The 23,568-nt window shown below is 50.7% G+C and overlaps 7 protein-coding genes across 7 annotated transcripts; 3 read left to right on the top strand and 4 right to left on the bottom strand.

The window, feature by feature from the left end:
* Positions 1-74: 74 nt before the first annotated feature.
* Triagg1_5230 (uncharacterized protein) lies at positions 75-895 on the bottom strand (the record flags this gene model as incomplete). Its single annotated transcript, XM_062899722.1, has 2 exons — positions 75-385; positions 451-895. The coding sequence occupies 2 exons, from the start codon at positions 893-895 to the stop codon at positions 75-77; spliced, it is 756 nt and encodes a 251-aa protein (XP_062755704.1).
* A 741-nt stretch (positions 896-1,636) lies between these two features.
* On the top strand, positions 1,637-3,549 carry Triagg1_5229 (uncharacterized protein; the record flags this gene model as incomplete). The annotated part of the gene is made up of 4 exons (XM_062899721.1): positions 1,637-1,739; positions 1,796-2,563; positions 2,625-2,876; positions 2,936-3,549. 4 exons carry the CDS (start codon positions 1,637-1,639, stop codon positions 3,547-3,549), a joined length of 1,737 nt encoding a protein of 578 aa, XP_062755703.1.
* A 282-nt stretch (positions 3,550-3,831) lies between these two features.
* Triagg1_5228 (uncharacterized protein) lies at positions 3,832-4,970 on the bottom strand (the record flags this gene model as incomplete). Its single annotated transcript, XM_062899719.1, has 3 exons — positions 3,832-4,267; positions 4,355-4,447; positions 4,507-4,970. The coding sequence occupies 3 exons, from the start codon at positions 4,968-4,970 to the stop codon at positions 3,832-3,834; spliced, it is 993 nt and encodes a 330-aa protein (XP_062755702.1).
* A 526-nt stretch (positions 4,971-5,496) lies between these two features.
* Positions 5,497-6,939, top strand: Triagg1_5227 (uncharacterized protein; the record flags this gene model as incomplete). The annotated part of the gene is made up of 4 exons (XM_062899718.1): positions 5,497-5,672; positions 5,740-5,849; positions 5,940-6,051; positions 6,192-6,939. The coding sequence occupies 4 exons, from the start codon at positions 5,497-5,499 to the stop codon at positions 6,937-6,939; spliced, it is 1,146 nt and encodes a 381-aa protein (XP_062755701.1).
* A 2,057-nt stretch (positions 6,940-8,996) lies between these two features.
* Positions 8,997-10,785, top strand: Triagg1_5226 (CAZyme family GH27; the record flags this gene model as incomplete). The annotated part of the gene is made up of 5 exons (XM_062899717.1): positions 8,997-9,089; positions 9,185-9,455; positions 9,531-9,742; positions 9,815-10,057; positions 10,114-10,785. The coding sequence occupies 5 exons, from the start codon at positions 8,997-8,999 to the stop codon at positions 10,783-10,785; spliced, it is 1,491 nt and encodes a 496-aa protein (XP_062755700.1).
* Positions 10,786-11,291: 506 nt separating this feature from the next.
* On the bottom strand, positions 11,292-12,274 carry Triagg1_5225 (uncharacterized protein; the record flags this gene model as incomplete). The annotated part of the gene is made up of 2 exons (XM_062899716.1): positions 11,292-11,710; positions 11,767-12,274. The coding sequence occupies 2 exons, from the start codon at positions 12,272-12,274 to the stop codon at positions 11,292-11,294; spliced, it is 927 nt and encodes a 308-aa protein (XP_062755699.1).
* A 991-nt stretch (positions 12,275-13,265) lies between these two features.
* Triagg1_5224 (uncharacterized protein) lies at positions 13,266-15,201 on the bottom strand (the record flags this gene model as incomplete). The annotated part of the gene is made up of 4 exons (XM_062899715.1): positions 13,266-13,484; positions 13,562-14,313; positions 14,398-14,884; positions 15,085-15,201. 4 exons carry the CDS (start codon positions 15,199-15,201, stop codon positions 13,266-13,268), a joined length of 1,575 nt encoding a protein of 524 aa, XP_062755698.1.
* Positions 15,202-23,568: the final 8,367 nt, after the last annotated feature.

The raw sequence follows: 23,568 nt of genomic DNA, 5'->3' as shown, positions 1-23,568 counted from the left end.
AGCTCAAGTATCACGTGAATATATCCTGTATAATAGCCCAAAACTCATATGATTTTGATGTCACATCCTTTTAATCAAATCCATGCACCATCTACCGAGTACACACTACCACTGACAAAGGTGCTGTCAGGGCCCAATAAGAACAAAACAACCTTGGCAACCTCCTCTGGCTTCCCTTGCCTCTGGAATGCGGTGGGATCATCAAAAGGGGCGTCTGCAGGGCGTCCAGTCGCGTCCCAGGACTGCTGCATCATTGGTGTGTAGATTGATCCAGGGGCCACTGCATTCACCCTCACCTCCCGCTTGCCATACTCCTTGGCCGCTATTCGAGTCAGGCCAACAACCCCATGCTTACTGGCACCATAAGCTCCGTGGTAGGCCAGACCTGTCGAATGACTAGGCGTCAGATGATGCGTAAAAGAAATCATGTAACCGAAAATGGCCACTTACCCGTAATGCCTTGGATCGAGGCCATGTTGACAATGGAGCCACCGTCTTTGATATTTCGGAGCTCAGCTCTCATGCAGTACATGCACCCGGTCAGGTTCACCGCGATGATCTTGTCCCATTCGTCGTCATCCAGTTCCCCGACCGAATGGATGGAGTGGTGCTTGCCGATGATGCCCGCAATGTTGGCGGCGCCATCCAACTGTCCGAACGTCTTGACAATGCCCTCGATCCAGCCTTCTACCTCTGCCTTTTTCGATACGTCTACCTTGGTTGTTGTGAACTTTGCCCCCTTTTCCTTCAGGTAAGCCTCGGCCTCTGCCAGGGCGGTTGTGTTGACGTCTGCGAAGCACACGATGGCACCTTGCTCAGCCAATAGCTTCACCGTGGCTAGTCCGATTCCGCTGGCACCGCCAGTGACGGCGTAGACCTTGCCTGCAAAGGCCATTTTATAGATCCTCTTTATTAAAGACGTTGGCGCTGATACAAAGTTGATTTTTGATTATCTCTGCAGTCGAGATGGGGTAAAAGGCGGCTGAGAAAAGAACAAACGGCCACGAGCTTGATGAGCAGAGAGATGGAAATGATGAATGAGCCAGTCTCGATACCTTTGACTCCCAAACACACTATATACCTACAGTGAGGACGATGAAGCCCTGCGAGATATTGGCGATGCTTTCGATAACTCCATCAGTCAGCAGACTGAACAGGCACAAGTTCACCATGCGGAGGAGTCGTCTCGAGTGCGGGCAAGCTCCACTGTTTCCGACGCACTATTTGTCTTTGTTCCGCCCAATAATCCGCGGCCTTTTTTTCAGGTAACGGAAGAGGTGGTATCGTGGAACCTTGCTAACCCTCCACGGTGTCTGAAGTCCGTGACGGAAACGGTACAGCCATTTCTTGGCCACTTCTCCGCATCAAAGGCCCCCCTCCGTAGCCGATATGTGAAATGCAGTGTGATACAAGTCATTAGTTTCAATTTTGCATTATGAAATTGATATAGAAGTTTCCAATACATTGCCCATTATCTAGATTTTACCCCGAAGTATTGTCGTCATACTATTTCATAAAAGAGTCATTGGATGTCCTACAATGGGTTGCCAAAGTTTAGTTGTTCACGCTCCAGCGCCACTGTGCCAATCAACGCCAATAGCTACCTGACGCTGAGGCACGATATCATTTAGTCGCAATGGTTAGGAGCTTCTATGACAACACCGAGGCCTTAGTTCTCGACGGGCTTGAGTCAATTGCCCTGCTCAGGTCAGACATTTCTCTAGACCAAGCAACAAAGAGTATGGTACCTCCGACGCAGGCTAATATATGTGCTATTGACTAACATTGAGCCCAGCTGTATGGTTGCATGACCGTAAAGGCTCTCAGGTTGCACTGATATCCGGGGGAGGAGCTGGCCATGAGCCTGCCCATGCGGGATACGTCGGAGATGGAATGCTAACGGCTGCTGTTTCTGGATTCGTGTTTGCCTCTCCCAGCGTCGCACAAATCTTATCCGCGATAACTAGAGTTGCCGGACCAACCGGGGTGCTGCTCATTATCAAAAACTATACTGGAGATGTATTTCACTTCCGATTAGCGGCCGAGAAAGCCAGAGTTGCTCTTGGAATTCCAGTCGAGGTGCTGACCGTTGGTGATGATGTATCCGTCGGTCGCCGCAAGAGTGGAAAAGTTGGACGCCGTGGCCTTGCTGGAACAGTGCTTGTTCACAAAATCTTGGGAACTTGCAGCCGTGATACTGGCGCACAGCTCCCCAAGCTATTGGAGCTTGGGAACGAGGTTGTTTCGAATCTCGTCACCGCAGGAGTATCACTAGAGCACGTCCAGATCCCTGGCAGAGATGCAATTCCCATAGCCGTCGACGATCAAGTCGAACTTGGAATGGGAATTCATAACGAGCCAGGCTGTCTCCTTCTAAACCCCCGACCGCCGCTGGCAAACATTATCAACATGATGCTGGATCAGCTTCTAGACACCAAGGATGAAGATAGAGCATATGTTGAGTTTGCTGATGCCCAGCATGTCGTCCTGATGGTCAACAACTTGGGCGGGCTGTCTCCCCTCGAATTTGGTGGCATCACTGGTAAAGTGATTCAAGCATTAAGTAGGTCAAAGGGCTTTTTTTTAATTGAAATCTACGAGACTAATGCACCTTTAACTTCTAGAAACCCGCAGTATTGTGCCTATTCTTGTTCTCTCCGGGACATACATGACGAGCCTGAACGGACCGGGATTTAGCACTACGCTTCTAAAAGCGACGCCAGAGATGGTTGGATACTTGGAAGCCCCTACCAGTGCAGTTGGATGGGCAGCTCTCAATGTCAGCCGCTTACATGACAAGCCTCCTACCGAAGCAGTAGCTCAGATCAGTTTAGAGGACGGCCACGCGACGGCTGTTGAGTCATCTGGCATATCATGTAAGTGGCCATTTTATCCTCAAAGTATCGAGTAACATCCACTAATCTCTTACTGGTAGTTGACTCTGCAACCTTCAAACGCGCAATCCTCCAATCATGTCAGAACGTCATCGATGCAGAGCCACTCATTACTCAATATGACACTCTCGTAGGAGATGGAGACTGCGGAGTGACCTTGTCGCGCGGTGCCAGAGCCGCAATGAGTCGCGTGGATGAAATATCCGATCCAAACGACGTGGTCAGCACAATAAACAAATTGGCCGGCATCATGGAGACCGATCTTGATGGGACTTCGGGGGCCATATATAGCATCTTCTTCACTGCATTAGCTGCGGAACTGCGTGCAACGACGTCACGCTCTATGACCCACGAGGCTTGGGTTCAAGCAGCGAACAGGTCTCTTGAGAAGTTACAGAAGGCTACACCCGCTCGGCAGGGTGATAGAACACTCATGGACGCACTAGAACCGTTCATCAAATCATTGGTGCAAGGGAGATCGCTCGCTGATGCAGTTGCCGCGGCGAAAGCTGGCATGGAGGCTACAAAGGGCATGAAAGCGTCTTTGGGACGTGCCGTGTATGTGCCTGAGAACGTATGGGATCAGGTACCAGATCCTGGAGCACAGGGAGTCGTGTGTATTTTGGAAGGACTTGAAGCCGCGACTCATGAGTGAAGAGGAAGGGCTTTCTGCCTCAGGTAAATAGATTCACAGATTAGACTTCAATGTAATACAGATTACCATCACATTTTGTCCAATACTTGCCATTTGTAAGCCCCGTGCTCTAATTAAATGTGCACAATCACATGTCAGAGCTTTTATTGCTGCTGCAATGATTCTTAGATGAAAAAAAAAGACAATGGCTTCCCCCAAACATCAAATAGCGTATGAGAATCTCAGTAGCATCGCATCAGCCACCTTTAAACAAGTGAATTGAGTCAATCTATATAACTAGATTTACAATGTGTTTTCTATCTGTTCAATATCCGACAGATACAGCTTGTGCAGCGCTGTCCAGTTTTCTTCCGGCAGTCTGCCCTTCAGTGGCAATCTACCACCCTCAAGAGCTCCCAGCCCAGTCTTACGGATGATACCCTCCCGGATACCAATGATTCCTGTCCTCACAATGAACTCTTCGGCACGGCTAACCGCGAATTGTAATCGTCGAACCTCGCTCAAGGCATCTTCCGCGAAAGACGTCTGGTTTGCCAGCGTCATGAGCCTGACAACCGTCTTGGGGTAGAAGGCAGCCAGGCCATCAATCACACCCGCGGCGCCAAACAGAACAATCGGGCCAAGCTGCTGGCCGAAACCGCTGTACACCCGGAACGCGCTGTGATCGATCTGAGGGTCATTGGATACTTGGACGTGGTAAGAGACATCTCCGTGCGACCTGGTTGTCACATTTCACGTTAGGGGGGGGGGGCCATGACTCGGAACAGGAAACGGAAAATAGGATCAAAGGCAATCAATAACGCACATTTTACATCCGACGATTTTCGGGTGCTTAGCCAGTACTCTGTAAGTATCCGGTTCCGCGATAAGCCCATTCGTTACCCCCGGATAGTTGTATCTGGCTTCGTCAGACCCTTGCACGCGGGACGAAAGATTGAGGCCCAGAACAAAACTCACATCAAAATGGGGATCGGGCTGCGATCTGCAACCAACGTAAACCAGTCAATAAGGTTACTTTGATTCACAGCCTTTCCGAAATAGCCAGGCGCCAGCACCAACCCCCACTGGGCTCCAGCTGCTGCGTAGTCCTCCAGCCATTCGAGCGTCTCTTCGGTGCTGTTTGTAAGCACCCCAGCCATTATCGGATAATTTTCGAAGCCAGCATCGTTCAGCCCAGCCCGAACTCCGGCAACGAGGTCGGCTCTCTCCTTCCGGGAGAGATGGATGGCTTCGCCCGTTGATCCGAGGATGGTCAAGCCCGTGATGCCAGCCTTGGCCAGGAACACGGTGTGAGCCACCTGAGTCTCGATATCGACCTTGGGCTCGAGAGCACCGCTGGAATTGGCAGCTGATTTGAAAAAGGTTGGGACCGGGACAAAAACGCCCGGCGGCGGTGCCGTCTGCGATGCGGAGGTGGCCATTTCTGCAGCTGGAACGGGTGAGTTGATGCTGGACGACTCTGACGAATGCCAAACCGCTGCCTTTTATCGAAGGAATCAAGAGTATCCCGAGTCTTCAAAGCTGTCCCTCGATCACATCATCAGAGCGTCCTCCCACTTCAAATAACTCCCCTGTCGGAGCATCATCGGACCTCGAGGCTCGGGCCACACTCTCCCGGCCCCCAGCTTCATCCCCCACACGATATTCGATTCCCCCTCTCTGCTTTTCCGTGTCCGGAGAGCTACGGGAATGGTGGGGGCGAAGCATCTCATCAAGCGGGGGACCCTGTTGCCCGAAGGGGTAAGCCGTGGCAGTGTGTGGAGTTCCGCGGCGACATGGCTGTGTTGTGTTTCTCCCTTGTTTTTCGCCGGGGACCTGATACTATACAAGCATGTAAAGGTTCCAGATGGCACGAGTGCGGGATTGTCTTTTCATCGACATTCATTTGAAGGTCTGGGCGTGAACTGTGACTTGACGTGTATCGGAAATTTGTGGCACAACGACACCATGGCGAGAATCAAGTCTATGGAATACTTTCGCGTCCCGCCTCGTTGGCTGTTCGTAAAAGTCACTGACGAGGACGGGAATGTCGGCTGGGGTGAAGCATCGCTAGAGGGACATACGCAGGCTGTCGAGGGATGTTTAGATGCGTGGTTCGACAAGTTCAAAGGTCACGATGCCGAGTACGTCCCGTCGAATCTGGTATATGGACCAAACGGGAAAGACGCCTGCTTACCAAATACGTTATAGTGAGATTGAGCACATCTGGCAGATGGCATGGCGCACCGGGTTTTATCGCGGCGGGCCAGTCTTTATGAGTGCGCTCTCTGGAATCGACATTGCACTGTGGGATTTAAAAGGTAAATGAGAATAGCGAGAGACAAATTATTGAATGAGATGTGTTTCTTCTCATTCTGCAAGTCAATCTGAAGTTAACTTACATCATCTAGGCAAGAAACTTGGCGTTCCGATATATCAGCTCCTTGGAGGCAAAGTGAGACACAAGCTCAAAGTATATGCCTGGATTGGAGGTGACCGCCCAGATGAGGTGGAACAACAAGCGTAAGTTTGAAGACTCATTTTCTTCACTTATTCATTTATTCATTTATTCATTTAATTTGTTCTTGTTTTACTTTTTTTAGCCCCTTATTCCCTTGATTTTTTGTAATTCATCTGCGGTCGGTACTGACAATCTCAAACAGTCTAGCTCGCAAAGAGCAAGGATTTCACGCAGTGAAGATGAATGGCACAGGAGACGTTTGCTGGCTCGATTCACCATCAGTTCTCGATGATGTAGTGCGAAGAATAAAGATCGTCAAAGGCCTTGGAATGGATGCTGCAGTCGATTTCCACGGCCGCGTTCACAAACCCATGGCGAAGCAGCTCGCCACTCTCCTCCAGCCACATCGACCTCTCTTCATCGAAGAGCCATTGCTACCTGAGAATTTGGGCGGCATCAAGGAGTTGTCGCAGCTCACAAGCGTCCCTATTGCTCTCGGTGAGCGGCTATACAGCCGATGGGATGTCCGTCCGTATTTGGAAGCAGGTTGCGTCGACGTGCTGCAACCCGACATCTGTCATGTTGGTGGCATATCTGAACTGAGACGCATCGCCTCAATGGCAGAAACGTATGACGTTGCTTTGGCTCCTCACTGCCCATTGGGTCCCATCGCCTTGGCCGCCAATGTGCAAGTCGACGCCGTGTCGTCCAATTTCGCAATCCAAGAGATGAGCATAGGCATTCACTATAACAACACAGGACAGGATATTGAGACATATATCAAGAATCCAGAAATATGGAAGGTCGAAGACGGCTACATCAACGTGATTTCAGGCCCAGGTTTAGGCATTGAAGTCGATGAGGACATGGTCCGCAAGCTGTCCAAGGATTGTGTACCGTGGGAGTCTCCTTCATTCAGAGGCCCAGATGGCGAAATCAGAGAGTGGTAATAGAGCATTAGAAGCATGGAAATATTGATAAATGCGTCGTGGTCTTGATAGAATACATCTTTGGGTCGCTGTATTTATAGGATATGTTTGGTACAATCAAATACTGAGGTTTGCTTTGGCAGCTTGAGAAGATTCAAAGTTGCCTGCAGTTTACTCGCCAGTCGCTCAAGTATGATCTGAGGCATATATAGGACTCAGATTTCAAATTGTATGAAATCACATATGATATATATTGAGGCCAAGCCAGGTGCTTCGATGGTCAAGGGGTTTCGTACATCAATATTCTGAAATGCGTTGTATAAGAAACGCTGCCAATGGCCCTGAAGAGATATAGTTTCATTCTATGTCATCTTACAAGGAAAATTTGAAAAAGTATCTACTCAACATGATTCCTGCAGATAGTTTTGCTTTCAATTGATGAAAAGCGTAAAAGAACAAAGCGAAACGTTAAAAGGAGAGATACCCTAGAAAGTAAATATACTACATATTGAGCTCACATTACCTGTAGTTGATAAGAAATCCATTAATTCTATGATAAATACAGCATTCCTGTATGTTATAGGGCCCTGAGTTGGGCAGTTTAGAAGCCCCAAATTATCAACATCCCATTCACCACCATCGTCGTCTGTACAAGATTTCTACTCTACAGACTCTAAAAGGATAGCCGTATCCACCTCATGAACCAACAACTTATTAAACATCTTGGTAGCATGCACATCATTAAACCGTCAGCCAAGCCAACGAATCATCTGTCCATATCTTTCCAGTTCAGGCAATGATGCAGGGCTTCAAAATTGTGCATCTACCTTCTTTCCACATCCGCAACATTCAACCAATCATGGACTGCACCAACTGCCACACCAGATCATTATGAATTCTCGCCGCATTAGCTAGGGTTACCTCATCAGAGGATCTCTTCCGGCCCTGCATAGGTGCCTAAATATCCGACTTGCATTGGGTGGCGGATGATCCGTACCATGGTGAGAGAAGCTCTGGATAGTAAGCTTAGTCATTCTCTATCTCCGATCAGCAGCATTTGAGGCAGCCTATTCCATGTCTTTGCCAATGTATCATACGCCAAGACTCAAGTACTGAATGACAAGGAGGCGTCATCGAAAAGAGAGAAACTCTCATTAAACTATGTTGATCGTAGGCCTCACCGTGAAACATGCAAGTTATTTATAAGACTATGGTAAAGCTATAGAGAGTCCTATTCCAAGCTGTTACTGACATAAACGATGAGGTCTACAACTGGTATGGCCTTCTTCAGAGAACCAGAAGCATTTGTCAAGTCTAGGGACTAAATGAAAGAAATATCATGCCACATCATTCTTTACATCACAAATTTGGGTAATTACAGGTACATTATGACTCAGTATACGATTCCCCTTCTCCCCTCACTCGACTGATGAGAACTGCAGAACGACTAACATCAACACGACCCCTCAGCCATCCCCATTTGAATCCCGCAATACGACGCAACTAATCCGCTTCTTAGCCCAACGCTTTCCAAATAAACATTCAAAAACAAATTGTCCCGGCCGGGTAACCAGGTTCATAGCCCTTCAACCAGGATACATTTTCATCAGAGTGCTTCCTAAACCCACGATGTCACGCCTTCGGCCTGCTTTTCCGTGGCCTCGGACCATTCTTATCCGTGCCGCTGCACAATTACCCCGAACATTTCTCCAAAAGAACGGGCGATGGGCCACTAGTTTCCTCGTGACCAATTTCATGCTAAACCCGGGGCTTGCTAGACACAATACGGGGAAAGCGGAAAACCCTCGTGGCATCGGACAAATACTCGTCGATATCCCCAATCGGACCCCGCAATCAGGAAAACGGGATTCCGTGTATTAGACCCTTGGGGGATAGGTGGTGGCTTGGCGGGGTGAGCCATTGGAAGCTGTCTAGGAAGAGGATTGAAAGAATTCTGTATTTATATGGTCCGTATCTAGTATTGGGATTTCTCTTCTGTAGGGCTTCTTGAAAGCGTCGTCAATCATTCTTTTTTATTGCAGGGGGAAACTTCAAAAGACTCATCTTGCAGGTTCAAGATGTTATCCAAAGGTGCGCTGGCTGTCGCGGTCTCGGCGATTGTCGTAGAGGCAATCGACAATGGCCTTGCTAGAACCCCGCAGATGGGATGGGTAAGCTTCATTCCATTCTTCCCGGGAACTCGAAATTGAAGTTCTTAAGGAAATGATGGCCAAGTTTGCTGACTTTTTTTCTTCTTTGATATCAGAACAACTGGAACTCCTTTGGTTGTGACGTCTCTGAGCATCTGCTGCTCGACCACGCCAAGCTCATCACGGAGTATGGCCTTCAAGACTTGGGGTATGAGTATGTCGTGCTGGACGATTGCTGGTCCGATGGGCGTGACAGCAAGGGCAAGCTCATTGCAGACAAGAACAAGTTCCCGCGTGGAATGGGTGCTGTCGCGGATGATTTGCATGCGCAGGGCTTCTTGTTCGGCATGTACTCGAGTGCTGGCGAACTGACTTGCGCGCGATATGGTGAGTTGCTCTAACTGCTCACGGCAATTGCGCCAGCTCAACTCCATTTCTCGACATCTCTAACCTTCAACATAGCGGGTTCGTTGGATCACGAAATGGATGATGCACAAAGCTTTGCGGATTGGGGTGTTGATTACCTCAAGTACGACAACTGCTACCACATGGGTCGCTTCGGCACTCCTCTCATTTCATTCGAGCGTTTCAACAAGATGGCGGAGGCTCTCAAGGCCACCGGAAAGAACATCTTCTACAGTCTTTGCAACTGGGGTGAAGATTATTCCTACAGCGTACGTTTCTCTAAATGCTCGTATCATCGCTTACAAGACGCCTTTGAGACTAATACGCATCAAATGGTTTAGTGGGCGGCATCCATTGGTAACTCATGGCGTATTTTCGGTGACATCTACGATTCTTTCGCTCGCCCGGACGATCTTTGCTCTTGCAACGATCCCGCCAACCCGGCTTGCATTGCCCCTGGCACCCACTGCTCTGTGCTCGCCATCATCAACCGTGTCGTGCCATACATTGACCGCGGTCTTCCCGGTGGATGGAACGATCTTGACATGCTCGAGGTCGGCCACGGTGGCCAGACCGAGGAAGAGGTAAATGATTCGCCTTTTTCTTCATGTACAAAATCATGGAAAACTAACAGTCATAGTACCGAGCTCACTTCACGATCTGGGCGGCTCTAAAGGCCCCCCTTCTGCTCGGCACTGATCTTCGCAAGTGGTCAGGCTCTGACCTTGCCATTGTCACCAACCCTGCCGTTATCGCCATCAACCAGGACCCCCGAGGCCGCGCCGTCCAGCGTATCCGACGCAACTTCAACGTCCCCAAGGACGAGTGGGGCGTTGGCGAGACTCACATATGGAGCGGCCCTCTCGCCAACGGAGACCAGATCCTCATCTTGCTCAACTTCGCCGACGAGGATCTCGACATGGGCGCCACCCTCGAGGAAATCTTCCTCACCAACGGTGTCGGCGGTACTGCTCCCCAGAACAAGCAGGACTGGGCCGTCCACGACCTTTGGGGCAAGACCGGCGGCGCCATGAGCAACGAAGATGCCCAGTCCATCCTCGACACCGACAGCGCCGAGGGACGGAGGCAAAAGTTCCAGAAACTGGGGTGGTACAACTCCACCGAGCTTTCCTATGCCGAGGGCTTGAAGCGCGAGGACCCCCGGTTGTTCGGCGAGCGTGTTGACACCATCAAGTCTGGTGGCCGCCTTGACGTACGCGTGCCCCGACACGCTGGCAAGGCTTTCCGCCTGCGTAGCTTGAGCGGCGAGAAGATTAAGCAGAAGAGCCACCTCAAGAAGGATGAGCTGTAAAATCTGGAAAAGACTTTTGATACATGTCGCTGTGAAGAAAAGCCTGTGTCTATCTCATGGCAATGAGTTGTGCGATGGCTATGCTGGCAATGGTTGATTATGATGGGCGGAATTGGGAAAGGATTTAGAATAAATGATTGTGTATCGCATGCGATGAGCTGTGAATACTCTTAGCATAGACAATCCGAACAAAGGATAGAATTTTGTATAAGATGACTGTGTCGTATCCATATGAATTACGACTTCAGATGTGTCCCAGTGTCATTCTGTCATCGAATATCATCTCATTGAAGACATTAAGAGCTGAAAGAATAAAAATCAAGTATCCAAGGTAAGTGATAGGTAACAGATGGTGCTAAAACAAGTTATTTGTGCTTGTGTTTTCTAAGAAACCAGTATTGGTACCTATACACAATGATTTAAAAATACTAGGTAGAAAGAAAGAAAATAGTCAAGATAGTTCAAGTATATACATCTATAGTCATCATGCCCATCTATAACACTACCTACGGCAGATTCGCCTTCTTGGCATCCACAACCACACTGCCCTTAACAGCCAAACCCCCCTCAGGCCCTTCAACCCACACATCCCATTCCTCTCCCCCCTTTGCCGCATCACTCTCCGTCCGTCTCACACAAACCTTCATCTCCTCGCCCACATACAGTGGCGCATAGTTCCTATACGCAATAGACTTGACCACTCCCGCGCCGCCGCCCTCCTTGGACGTAACGTGGTCGTTCAAGACACGTAGCATAAGCGCCAGCGACAACGGTCCGTGAACGAGCAGCGCACGGTGTCCATCCTGGGACTTTGCGTAGAGAGGATCGATGTGGATGGAGTGGGCATTGTATGTAAGAGCTGAGAAGTGGAAGAGGTGCGTTGGCGTGGGGATGAGAGAGGCCGAGTAAGCGGGGGTGCGGGCATCTATCACTCTGTGTCAGTTATTCCATCAATCGTCATATCATATCATAACCACTCACACTTGACGAGCCGTCCACTCGACGCCTGGTCCTGATGCTCCGTCTGGCGCATAAACACCAGCGTCCTCCTCTCCTCAATATCCCACTCCCCAACATCCCCATCATGCCCCAACCCATACCTCCTCCACACATCAACAAACACCTTCTCATCCCATCCCTCCCCTTTGACCCTCACATCTCCAATTTCCTCCTTACAAACCCACGGCCTCCCATCAAGCACCAACTTCCTCCCGCCAAAACGAACCTCCCCTCCAGCCCACAGTCTCTTCGTAAACTGCTCATCAGGCGCATGATCCTGATCCGCCCCATCACTAGCAAGCCTCGAGGCCGGCGTCTGCAATGGGAAATACGCCAAATGATGGCCCTGCGGCAAACTTCTCCCTTCCATCGCCATCGACGACCCCGAGGTGAGCGGTGTGTGCAAGAGGTCCGACAGCGTTGTGGTGAGTAGGTGGGATGGCATGGGAACCAGGTAGTCGCGGATGACTTTTGCTGGTCTGCTCTTCATTTCTTGAGCGTTGACGGGGTTATAACTGGTTGAATGTGATGAAAATGGTGCTCTAGCCCTAGCCGGGACTGATGCGACGTATTGCCATTCTCGGCGGCAGAAGAGCTTTGTTGCTAATTTCCTTGGAGGCATTTTGTAAGTAGTATGGCTATTTGTATACCAATTTGGGAAATAAAAAGATAATCCATGTGTATATACTGTGTATAAGTGAGAAATGGTTCAAGATTGACATTCGTCAAAGCGTCGTGATAAAGTACCTAGGCCATTTCCCAGCTGTCTGTCAGCTTATCGATATGGAGCACCTCGGTCCAATGCGAACCATAAACTGTACATGACCGGCTACGAGCGGCAGTCATCGGGATCCCATGAAATGCCTTTCTTTTCGCACCTTGCATGAGATTGACGTTTTTCATCGTCAGATCTCATTCTTACCAGTAAAGGGAGTATGAAGCAATCGCCACATGTGAGAGGACGTGGGAGATGGGTATGACGTCAGCGCACCCAAGCAATCATCCCTCAAGAGAGCGGTTAGTACTAGGTAGTGAAGAACATTGAAGCTACTTATGAATCGTCACCATCCAAGTGGTTGGTTGATTGGTCCAACAATATGGACACACAGTCTTTGTTTATAGAATCGATCTATTCCCAACTAATCCTGCAGCACGCGTGCACCCCATCGCGAGATGGGAGCTTACAATTTTGAATACCCTTGATTAACCTAGCCGTACCTAGAATCATATCCGTTTGCCTCATACCAATCAGAAAATAAAAGGTGATGTTGTGACCGTCATTAAAACAACCGCCCGTGCCACCTCAACTAATCCACACATTTCTTCGCCTCGGCTTATTTCACCATACTGAAATTAAGTGAAATGGGGCTGCAAGACACCTCTGACATTGCCCGAAGACGAAATTTCAACGCACCTGTCCAAAATAGATAGAAAGTGGTTGAGATTTCAATCTACATGGACACAAGCCACATGACTCCCGTCTACGAGATGTAGGCGGTGGAGGAAGTGACGTTGTTCTTGGTGGCCCACGACTTGATGTCGGCCTCGGAGTTGTCATAAGCTCCAGAAAGGGCGAACTGGCTGGGGATACCCTCGACACGGTGGGTGGAGTTGATGTTCTTCACCAGCACAATCTGGAAGCAGGTAGCGGTACCCTGTCGGGCAGCAATAGTGGAGTAAGCCAAGAAGTACTCCCAGATCTACAACCAACAATGTTAGCACAGATGATCCCTTTGGTATCAAGCACATATCAATAGGTGAGGGTCAAGAAACTTACGCGGAACCATCGCTTGCCGTACTTGGCCTCAACCTTGTCACGGTTGCCCATCCAGTTGCGGTACCATTTCCAGAGAGTAGAAGAGTAGTGAACACCAATAGTGTCAACACCCTTGACCTCGAAGCCAGCGCCCTCCAGCTTGTCAATGACCCAGCCGAGAGGAGTGGAAGCATCAGCACCAGGGAAGACATATTTGTTCATGAAGAGACCCCAGATGAGATCCTCATACTGCCACGCCTTTCGGAGACCAGCGATCTGGAGGAAGAAGACACCATCGTCATCAAGCATGTTGTAAACCTGGGTGAGGAAAGTCGAGAAGTGGCGGACACCGACGTGCTCAGCCATCTCCAGACAGGTGATCTTGTTGTAGCGGCCCTCGGGGACGGGAATGTCACGGTAGTCCATGCACAGAATCTTACTCTGATCCTCGGGGATGCCAACCTTGCGCATGGCGCTGTTGCCCCAGGCAGTCTGGTTGCGACCAAGAGTGATACCGGTAACCTTGGCGCCGTAGTTCTCGCTAGCGAAACGGGCGAGGGTGCCCCAGCCGCAGCCAATATCCAGCAGTCTCTCGTCCTTCTTGAGCTCAATCTTCTCGCAGACAACAGTCAACTTGTTGTCCTGGAGCTGCTCGAGAGTTTCCTCAGAGTTGATGTCAGAGATGATACCAGAGGTGTAGATCATGCGAGGGCCGAGGAACCAGCCGTAAAAGTCGTCACCGCGGTCATAGTGGTCTCGAACCTGTTCCTCATCTGAATGTGAGGGAGAGAGAAGCAATGTCAGCGCATGTGTTCACACTGAGGAGAGATGGTGATGGAATGCATAGGAGAGCTTACCCTGGGAGCGAGTGTGCATAATAAGCTCGGGAATCATGCCCAGCAAAAAGTACTTGATGAGGCTGACGGTGAAACGGAAGCTGGCCCAGTCGTGACGGTACTCCATAACCTCGAGGCAGTCACCTTTGAAGTCGACGTCTCCGTCAAAGTACATCTCGTGGAAGGTTTCCATGGGGATCTTGTTGGTGCCACGGTACTTGAGGCGGTCGGCCTCCTTCTTGAAGTCCAGGTAGTACTCAACGGGGCGGCCAGGGAACTTGGCCTTGTCCGTCTTACGAGGGGAGATGGCGGAGATGGTGAGCCACCATCCTGCCAGGATGGGCAGATCAATGACGAGAGCGAAGAAGATGAAGGTCTTGATGCCACCACCAACCTTCCACATCAACCAGAAAGGAACGCCTCCCAAGATGGAGAGGAGGATCTTGTTGTTGAAAGAGTCGGAGCCCGGTCCATCTGCTGGGAGGGGTGCATTCTTGATGGCAGGGTACTAGACGCAGACAAATCCATCAGCTCACTGCTCTTTCAAGCTCCAATTGGGGGGGAGGCTGCTGAGATGCAGCTGAATATGCAGCGTATAGTACGTCCCACGCCGTTCGCTCATTGCTCATTGCTCATTGGAGGTGCATGTAGCTACAGCTCCCCAAGCATGTGTAAACATGAACAAAAAAAAAAGAACTTTAGACATACCTTGGTGGTGCGGACGCCGCAGTCCTCTTCCTTCTCAAAGGTAGGGGCAGTAGCCTTGGGAGTCTCGATGAACTCGAACTCGCTCTCGCTGCCCGTCACGCTCGTGGGCTTGGACATGTTGACGACGCTGCCAATGTCAATTGGCGGTTGAGGTCAAGAGAGGGAGGGAGGGAGATGGTGACAGAGTTGCAATAAAGAAGCAGCAGAGGAGCGGATTTCTGGCCAGATTCTCTGTGGCCCCAGGCGGTGGAGCAAATCTGTGGGCCGGCGGTTCGCTCTGCAGCGTTTGCACAGCTTCAATTGGATCTGCGGCTTTGCATCGACCAGAAGTCGAGCTTTTCTGGAGGCGAGAATCCGTTGTTTGAGGTGCTGGCTGCGAGAGGGGCGGTGAGGGGCAGATAGCTGCGTCGGGCGGGTGACGGAGGGGCTATTGCGCGGTACGTGCTGCGCGTAGCCGAGGAATAGCAGGTCCAGGCATTGTGGTTAGAGGGCTCTAACTGTGAAGCTTGCGCAGCGCGTACTGATAGCTCGGCATCAAGTACCGATACTGCCCCGTGCTAAGGTGGAAAACTTGCAGAGCTCCAGACCGACGACGAACCCCTCATTCATTGCTTCCATCCCTACCTAGTACCGGAGTAGGTGCTAAGATTCATATCCAGCCAGCCAAGTAGGGCAACACGATTCGAACTGGTTCTGCCGGCAAGACTGGAAACAGGTCTCTTGCCGGTCTTCTCTGCCTTCCTCGTCTCCTCCTATCGGCATCTCTCTACTAATCTCTCTCTCCCTCTCTCTCTATGTCTGTCTCTCCGCCCACGAGCTCGAGCCGAGGCTGTGCTGTACTGTCCAGCGTGATGCTTCATGTCGCCAAGCTGCGGATTCTTCACCCTGCAAGCTCTTTCTTATTCCCGAGGCCCCAGAACTGGAGGGACATGCCCCATTCCAGTATAGTAGCCCATCCGTCCTTATCAGGCCACATCATCACCGATAAGCCCAGATCGAGATTATTCATTCGCATCATCCATCAGGCGCCAGCACCTCCATCAAATACCACGCAAAGCAGAGATGAACGCATCCGCTGGTGATTTCTTCTTCAGTGCTATCAGCGCCTCCCTCGGAGGTACCTTGTTTCATACCTCTTGGTTACCTAACCTACTATCATCACGTACGCTTGATACATATCTAGTAGATATGAACTTCCTGTAAGTCAAAAGCTGCAGTAACCAGCCGCTTCACCACTTGGCATCATCCCAGATCCCGCACTAACATACCTCCTCAGGCTTCTCATATTGTCAACATCTCGCTCGTGACGTTCCAAACGGGCTAATTCGGCTGGCTACGGTTAAATTCTCATGATGCTAGTGCATCACGGCATCAAGTCGTCAACTCCCGGCCACCATATCTAATACCGATACGCTGGTAGGAAATGGGGGGAAAACGCACGGTTATGGCGTCAGGCCTCACACCATGAACGCGGCACAAGCTCCTTCGTCGAGAAATTGGTCACGAGGCTTTGCCAACCTTGTCTTCTCCTCGCATCGAATGCGAGTAAGCCTGCTCTTTCAAAAGGCTGGTCCCCCCGGCATGGAATCATTGAGGCAGCTTATCCCAATATGAGGAGAATACGATATCAAATACGCCTGAATGCAATGCAGAGGGCCTGTTCCGTCCGTCTACTGGAGGGAATCTCTGTCAACAGGCAGCGGGTCACCGCCAGCTTGGCCCGGCTGACATTCTCAACACGGATGCCGAACCCCAGTCGACATACCCGGCAGGGTAGCACTGGTGAATACCTGCTCTGCATCTATGCACCTTCCTTCAAGAAAATGCAAGGTTGACCAGTTGGACCGGTCTTGTGATGAAGAGGCACGGCCCAACGTGACCTACGAGCATCTTTATCTTCGTGATAACCTACATACGTGCGTATGTATGTATTCAGCCGTTATCTACCAACTAACCAAAACCGAGTTGACCGTATTCTGCAAATACGAATCCATCGATTTCCACTTGGCATGGATTCTGTTGCATCACGAAGCACAACACCCACGCCCCAATTCCCAAGCACTCTTCTGACATGGTATCTAGCGTTATGGTTATCGGCGTTAGGCTCCACCTACACGAGGGGAGGGACCTCGTCAACACCCCGTCCTTCGGATTCCGGATGGTGAGGCTCCCAGGAAAGCTGACAAGCGGGCGATCATACTCCGCTCTTTCATGCACCCCGTTGCATTCCAGAGATGTTGACTCTCTCGGAAGCAAGGAGAAGGGGGGGAATAGCCTCGGCCCCTGAGGGGATGGCTCGGACCGCACCAGCAAGGTAGCGTCATATTAGGTGCATCTCGTGCGACTCTCCCGGGCCTTGCGTGAAGCCAACGAGAGGGTCGCCGCAGACCAGAAAAGGTAGTATTCGCGCGCCATTCATTCCCAGCGGCTCGAGCTCGACCCGAACCGCGTTTTGCATGAGAGCTGAAAGATGACTCCGCTTCAAGTAAGATTTTGTAGCCGCAGAGTCACATGGGCCTCGACAAAGCAGTGATCGATTCGAGATCAAAGCAGGCTAAATTATCTATCCTTTGTAATCATCCATCTTCTCGCCGTAATCATTCATCATCTTGCCTGGCGGAACGAGTTCCGCGGCGTCGAGAAGAGCGCCTATTTGCGATGTCCCCCCAAACGAGGCTGAGAACAAGACAAGGATTCAAAACTTGGTATTGTCTTGCTCTCTTGCTTCGCTATTGGCTCCCGTCTTAGTTTCAAGCTTTTATTGATTACTCCCCTAAACCCCGTAGTCAACCCTGTTTTTTCTGCCCAAGGGAGAACACAGCTGAACGCATGGAAACAAAACCCGTCAGCAATCATGTAAGCAGACAAGACATGGCGAACAAGTGCCCATAACGGGCGCCCGAGTGCTACTTGATAATACTACTTTCCATTATCCCCCCAGCGTTATTTCCTGTTCGTCTCGATCGTATTAATAAAGAATGTGTCATCATGCATCATCAAGCCAAGAGCAAATGCTGCGCCCATCGAGAAATCGAGCCAAGATACAAGAATACGTCACCAGAACCCTTCACCTGGGCACTTTTGATCAGATCCAGATAAACGTGCGGAGTCAGTTCCAAGGGTTGCTTGAGCCTTGCCTCTCTCCTCCTCTCCCTCTCTTTTCAATCGCCTTGTTAATAACCGGGTTACTTTCCCATACCGTCACACCCCCCCTTGCTACCGAGAGGGGGTCCCAAGGAGCATACATCAGTAAATAAGCATCAGCCCGGGAACGCGCGGGAGATTTTCCCATGCGATTACGAAGCCGGCCCCCCCATGGGAAAAGACGGGACGCCGGGGGGTTTACCAGGCCAGGCCTCTTAATTTGGGAAACGCCGGGCGAGTGGACTTGGTGCGGCTTATTAATAGTGCCTGCCAGGTATCAACTTCGGTCACTATTCGTCTAATAATCGCCGCTTGTGTGATTCTGCCAAGGAGATCGAAATCGTGGCGGCGGAAAGTGGGAGAATGCTGGAGAAAGCCATATCTTATAAAGGCAAACAGGATTTGCCAGATAGAGGAACCAGATCCTTCGTCTCCTTATCTCCGTATAGACTGAGTAGGTGAAATAGCGGTAATATGAGCTCGACATGCTTGTACATGCAATACTGATAGTCTTGCCAGATTAGCATCTGTGTCCAGTTTAGCCCCGCGGAGTAGACAAGCATTATCGGCCAACTCAAGGTATTCCAAGACAAACTTATTTTCCAAATACTTGGATCGCCCAACCCTGGCTCTCTCTCCATATATCTCGTTGGCGCCTTCTCCTCATCTCTACCGCTGGTGTTACGGCAGACAGGGAGTGTAGACGCTCATTGTTCAATGAGAGGAAAGGCACCCATGATCCAGCCAAGTTGAGCTTGGAGAAGGGGGGGTGTAATAATCAAGACAGGCCGTCCAGTATGGATCATGGAGTGGAACGCGGAACGTGGAGTAATCGACTGTGAAACGTACTTTGATTGCGCTTAAGAGTGGTGGTGGCGTATCTGGGCTGCATGAAATGCATGTCAGATTGTCGATGGACTAGCGAGTGATGTAACCAGGCCGAGTGATGGGAATTGCTGGTTGCGGCTCTCCTCATCGGCATCCCATATCATTTTGATCATCAGACGTCCCCGTGCATCGACATCGCCCTCGCATCGCTTACTATATTCCAAAGCGTGGCTGGTTAAGCGTTTTGCCGATGCCTCGACTATGCAGAACACTATTCATGTCCGGTAGCTTAGGAAAGACATACTGACTCGACGTCTTCTCCGTCTGGCTAGTAGCATTTCATTGGACGGGCCAAGGTCCCGCGGGCCGTTTACAAGCCCATTCGGAAGCACATTTGTTTTTGTGGTTGATTCAGCCCTCATCTTACCTTGGCCAATATTGCGTAGCGGTTCCTTTTTAGCGTCTAAGCGAGTTGTGATAGTCTCTGCAAGAGCTGTTGTTTAGCTCGCGTCCCGTTAGCATCTAACTGGGTAACTGGATAACTGGTCAGGGGTGAGGGTGTTCTGGAGAGTTGAGCGGCCGTGGCGCCAGAGTTAGATCTCATAGATCAGGAACATTTAGCCCATTTCGAGGCATAAGCGTGTCAAGGCGTAGATGCTGCGCGCGCGTATGACTTTCGACGCAGCCTTAGCTTCTGCCTATGCATGCGCAAAGGCGAGGCAACAACGGTGGCGATGGCGGAGTCAGGGCTTTGATTGGGGCTGCTGGCAGCAAGATGAAATTAATCCGAGAGTCAGAAACGCATCGTTGGACATACGAATAACGAATGAGTTGGCCTGTATAAGAATAAGTTATGACATGTCAAGTATGTCCGGCGTGGTGGGTGTGTTTGTGTAAACCGCGGAATGGAAGCGTTTTAGGCCGGAACGCCACTAACATGAAGGTGCCCAACAGATATCCATGTCCGTAGTTGTTGCAGGCGCCATGTGGCTGAAGAGGATGAGATGCTGGCCTCGGGTCCAACGTCGTGGGTTTCTCGACCAGGGCAAGGCATGTAAGTATGGCGCCACACCTGCGGAGACACGGCTCAACGACAGAGACTCACTCGGCGCCGGGCGCAAGAGCCAAGCTTTCCCCGTTATAGCCAGACGGCAGTAAACAGGGCCTGGGATGAATCCCTCTGCTGTAAATTGCGCTGAGGAGGGGGGAGTGAACGATCGCGAGAGCCGTAAGTGAGCGTATAGCAGCACCGGGCATGTTGTAAGTGTTCACATAAGCCGCTTCTGTTCATCCCGCCTCAGCCCTACTGACGACGTCAGGACGTGAGATGCTTGACAGAAGCATTTTTATCTAGCTCAATAATCTCACATATTTGCGCCAACAGCTCCGAATGCTAAGAAGGCCAAGACGGATCATCTGCCCCGATGCTGGGTCGGGTTTCAGATCATCTACCAGGAGGAGGGGTGAACAATGACACCGAATCTCAATAAAGTTGATATGTTATTGATCATATATGCAACTGGCAATGTCGCCCAGCGATTTGATTGCCCAGCTCTTTGTTATCTGTAAACATTTGGGAGCCCCTTTGGCTCCGTTTAGCCTCTGGGCCCTCGACTAGTATGACCAAGCTGCTGGGATTTGAGGCAAAGGGACCCGTGGAGCCGGGTATGACAGGATGGCACGATGCCGAATATAAACGAGGCTTGTGGGACGTGATGCCACTCCGCAGGATGATGTCATGGTGCGCCCATGATATGTTGGGCCAGCGAGATACACCACCCATGATGAGCTATTCGGACTCTGCATTGAAGAGATGGGTGGTTGCATTGATTCTCGTGAAATGAATTTGATGATGAGTGCCGCTATTTGCGTTCAAACACACACATGGCTATTCTTAGAAACGTCTCCCTTCAGTTTTGGAAACTGGGTTGGCGGTTGATGATGGTCAGCAGTGGTAAGGCGGCTAGAGCTTGGGGTCTTTGCCCGGGGAGACTTGTTCAACACAAACAAGATCCATCACAAACAAAGCATTCAGCCTCACGAGAGCTCAACCAGGAATGTATGACGATATGCCAAGAAACGCATAGACAAGTCCCATGGCGTCTCGTAGGAGCGGATTCGGCGGCACGTAAAAGACACGAGCTGTCACCTTGTGCATCCATATTGCGCCACGTAGCCAGCAGGTTGGGCAAGGTGATCATGGTTTATACCGCCATGGCAAACACTGCATGCGATTTAGGCACCTGCAGGAATTTCGATTACCAGGCCCCCAGGCTGTGCATAACAACACCCCTCGTGCTCATCGCCCTGAACGGGCGGCTATTACGGGATATGCGTAAGAGCGAGAACCAGACAAACAAGGAGTGGGAGTGACGCACCTCCCGCTATCCACACCGAGGCGGCAGTTCGGAAGCCGAAGATCTGTACTTGCGGCAGGGCATACAAGTCAAGTACATCCTCGCTGACTGAGCATCTTGGGTCCTATCCGTTTTGCGTTCTGAAGCAGTCTTGATAAAAGGCTCAGTGATACCTGGGTAATGAATGCCACGCCGATATGGGAAACAATAATGCGAGGCATGAGAAAGAAGAAAAAGCCCGCAGGAGAGCGTGACATGGTCGGCCCCCAGCAGTTTGGTCCAATCATGTTGAGATGGACCAAATATGGATGATGCTTGTCAGATGTGCGTCGCCTTTTGCTCTAGCGTTTTCTAAGAAGAATGCAGCTTGTTTTAGCGAATCACATCTCCCCAACAGGGTCCAGGACGAAGGCTATACTGTACCTCTGCAGTGGCTTGAGTTTGCAGAGCATAGATTAAATGAACATCCATAGCAACTGATCCCTTTCACATTGGTCAGAATACATCATTGCCTTGAGCACGCGGCTACGTTGTGGATTCGCATGTTTATGCTTGTGAGACGGCAGCGCTTTGTGTATCGAACACGATGGCGCATCAATCCTGGCCTGGTTCGTCAAAGCGGCATGAGTCACTGACCAGCTACCCAGCGGAACGTGCCGATGCCGTAGAGCTGCCGTCTGTCACATACTGTAACACGAGCTCGGAGTTCGTGTAAGAGTAATCCAGGCGTGAGCTCTAGAAACTTGCTGGGGAATGCATCATGGCCAGGGATTTGGGCCAATTGAAGCATGAGTAGCATGACGCCTGTCTCCTTCTCGGTCCCCCCTCCTTGTTGCAAATATAGCCTGTACAAGTGCTCGTGTGAATGCTGAGAAGGCGTCTGCAGTGGAACCAGAATGCCATCTGTAGTGATCAGTCGTTGTTTTCGTCTCGCCTTACATGCCTCAATCTGCACACGGCGGCAATGCCAGTGAGTTGCGGCAGGGAAGCGTCTCCGGTCATTGCCGAGTCTGGGAATGATCAGACGGGGCGCAGGGATTGCTCAGCGCGCGCACGTCGGTGCTAGAGGCTGCTTTGCACTAGGACAGGCACAAGAGCTGAATGGCCATGACATGCTTGCAAGTTTGTCGAAGGCGTCGAGCTGCCATGCTGGTCTGTTCCCGACAGTCTGGCCCAGCCACCCGCATCTTCTAGCGCCTACCCGTCGTGGTTTGGTCAGGCAAGCCTTTTTTCTCCTTGACCAGATTGTGGCGATAGCTCAATGCCCAATGAAAGCTTGTCAGCACGGAGGATCAGGCGAAGGCAGCGTCTGATAAGCCGGGGTGCCACCGATTGCGAGGCCGCGTGAGAGTCGGGAGGAAGAAAGGCATGCCACGTCGTGGGTTGAAATTCTCCGAGTTCTTTGTCGAGGCGGAGAAGAAGGAATCGACGAATCCACCAGTTGGTCGGTGGGAGCTGCTGGAGTTGGGGTCGTCACCCAACATTGAAGCCTTGCGGCTCCTGGCTTGGCGAGGCAGGAAGCAGACAAACAATTGAAACCAGCAAGCAAGCAAACGGCTGCGGCTGCTGATATCATGGACGTTCTTCTTGCCCAGGTAAGCAGTAACTGTCTGGTTTCCGCTTAGCAGGGCAGGCGTTTATTGTGCGTCGATGTAGAGCATTATTATCTGTTGCCCATTCCAGGACTAGCAGGCATTGGCCAAGAGAGGCATTACAGTATAATATACACATTGCCGTTCTTGGATTAATATCTCAACTGCCTCCTCACCTTAGATACTGTCTGGCAGGTACTACCTTGGTACCTTACCTGAGAGGAGGTTAGTAGAGGTAAGGATGGATTTATTTGCGGTAATACCTACTAAGGTAGTACCTTCGTAGTACCACCACGGAGCACTACTGTATCACCTACAGGCTGGTCAGGAACTTGTATCTGATCCGATAGGCTGGCAGGCTGTCAATGCTGCTCCTGCCGTGGATGTCGAGTCAAGTGATTTTGGCCTCAGCGGCCGCTGGAAGGCACGATGAAGCGCGCTGTGTCGTCATCAGTCAGTTGCCCCCAACAGCCGAAGCACTTCTGATTCAGGCTTCTTTCTGACTTCTGACTACCAACTTGCAACTTCTAACTTCTTCTGCTCTTCTCCATCTTCCCTCCTCC

The sequence above is a fragment of the Trichoderma aggressivum genome, assembly GCF_033847375.1.
Source record: "Trichoderma aggressivum f. europaeum strain CBS 100526 chromosome Unknown scaffold_018, whole genome shotgun sequence".
NCBI classification, from domain to species: Eukaryota; Fungi; Ascomycota; class Sordariomycetes; order Hypocreales; family Hypocreaceae; genus Trichoderma; species Trichoderma aggressivum.
The sequence above is the reverse complement of the archived record's forward strand: the minus strand, read 5'-3'. Positions and strand labels throughout refer to the sequence as shown.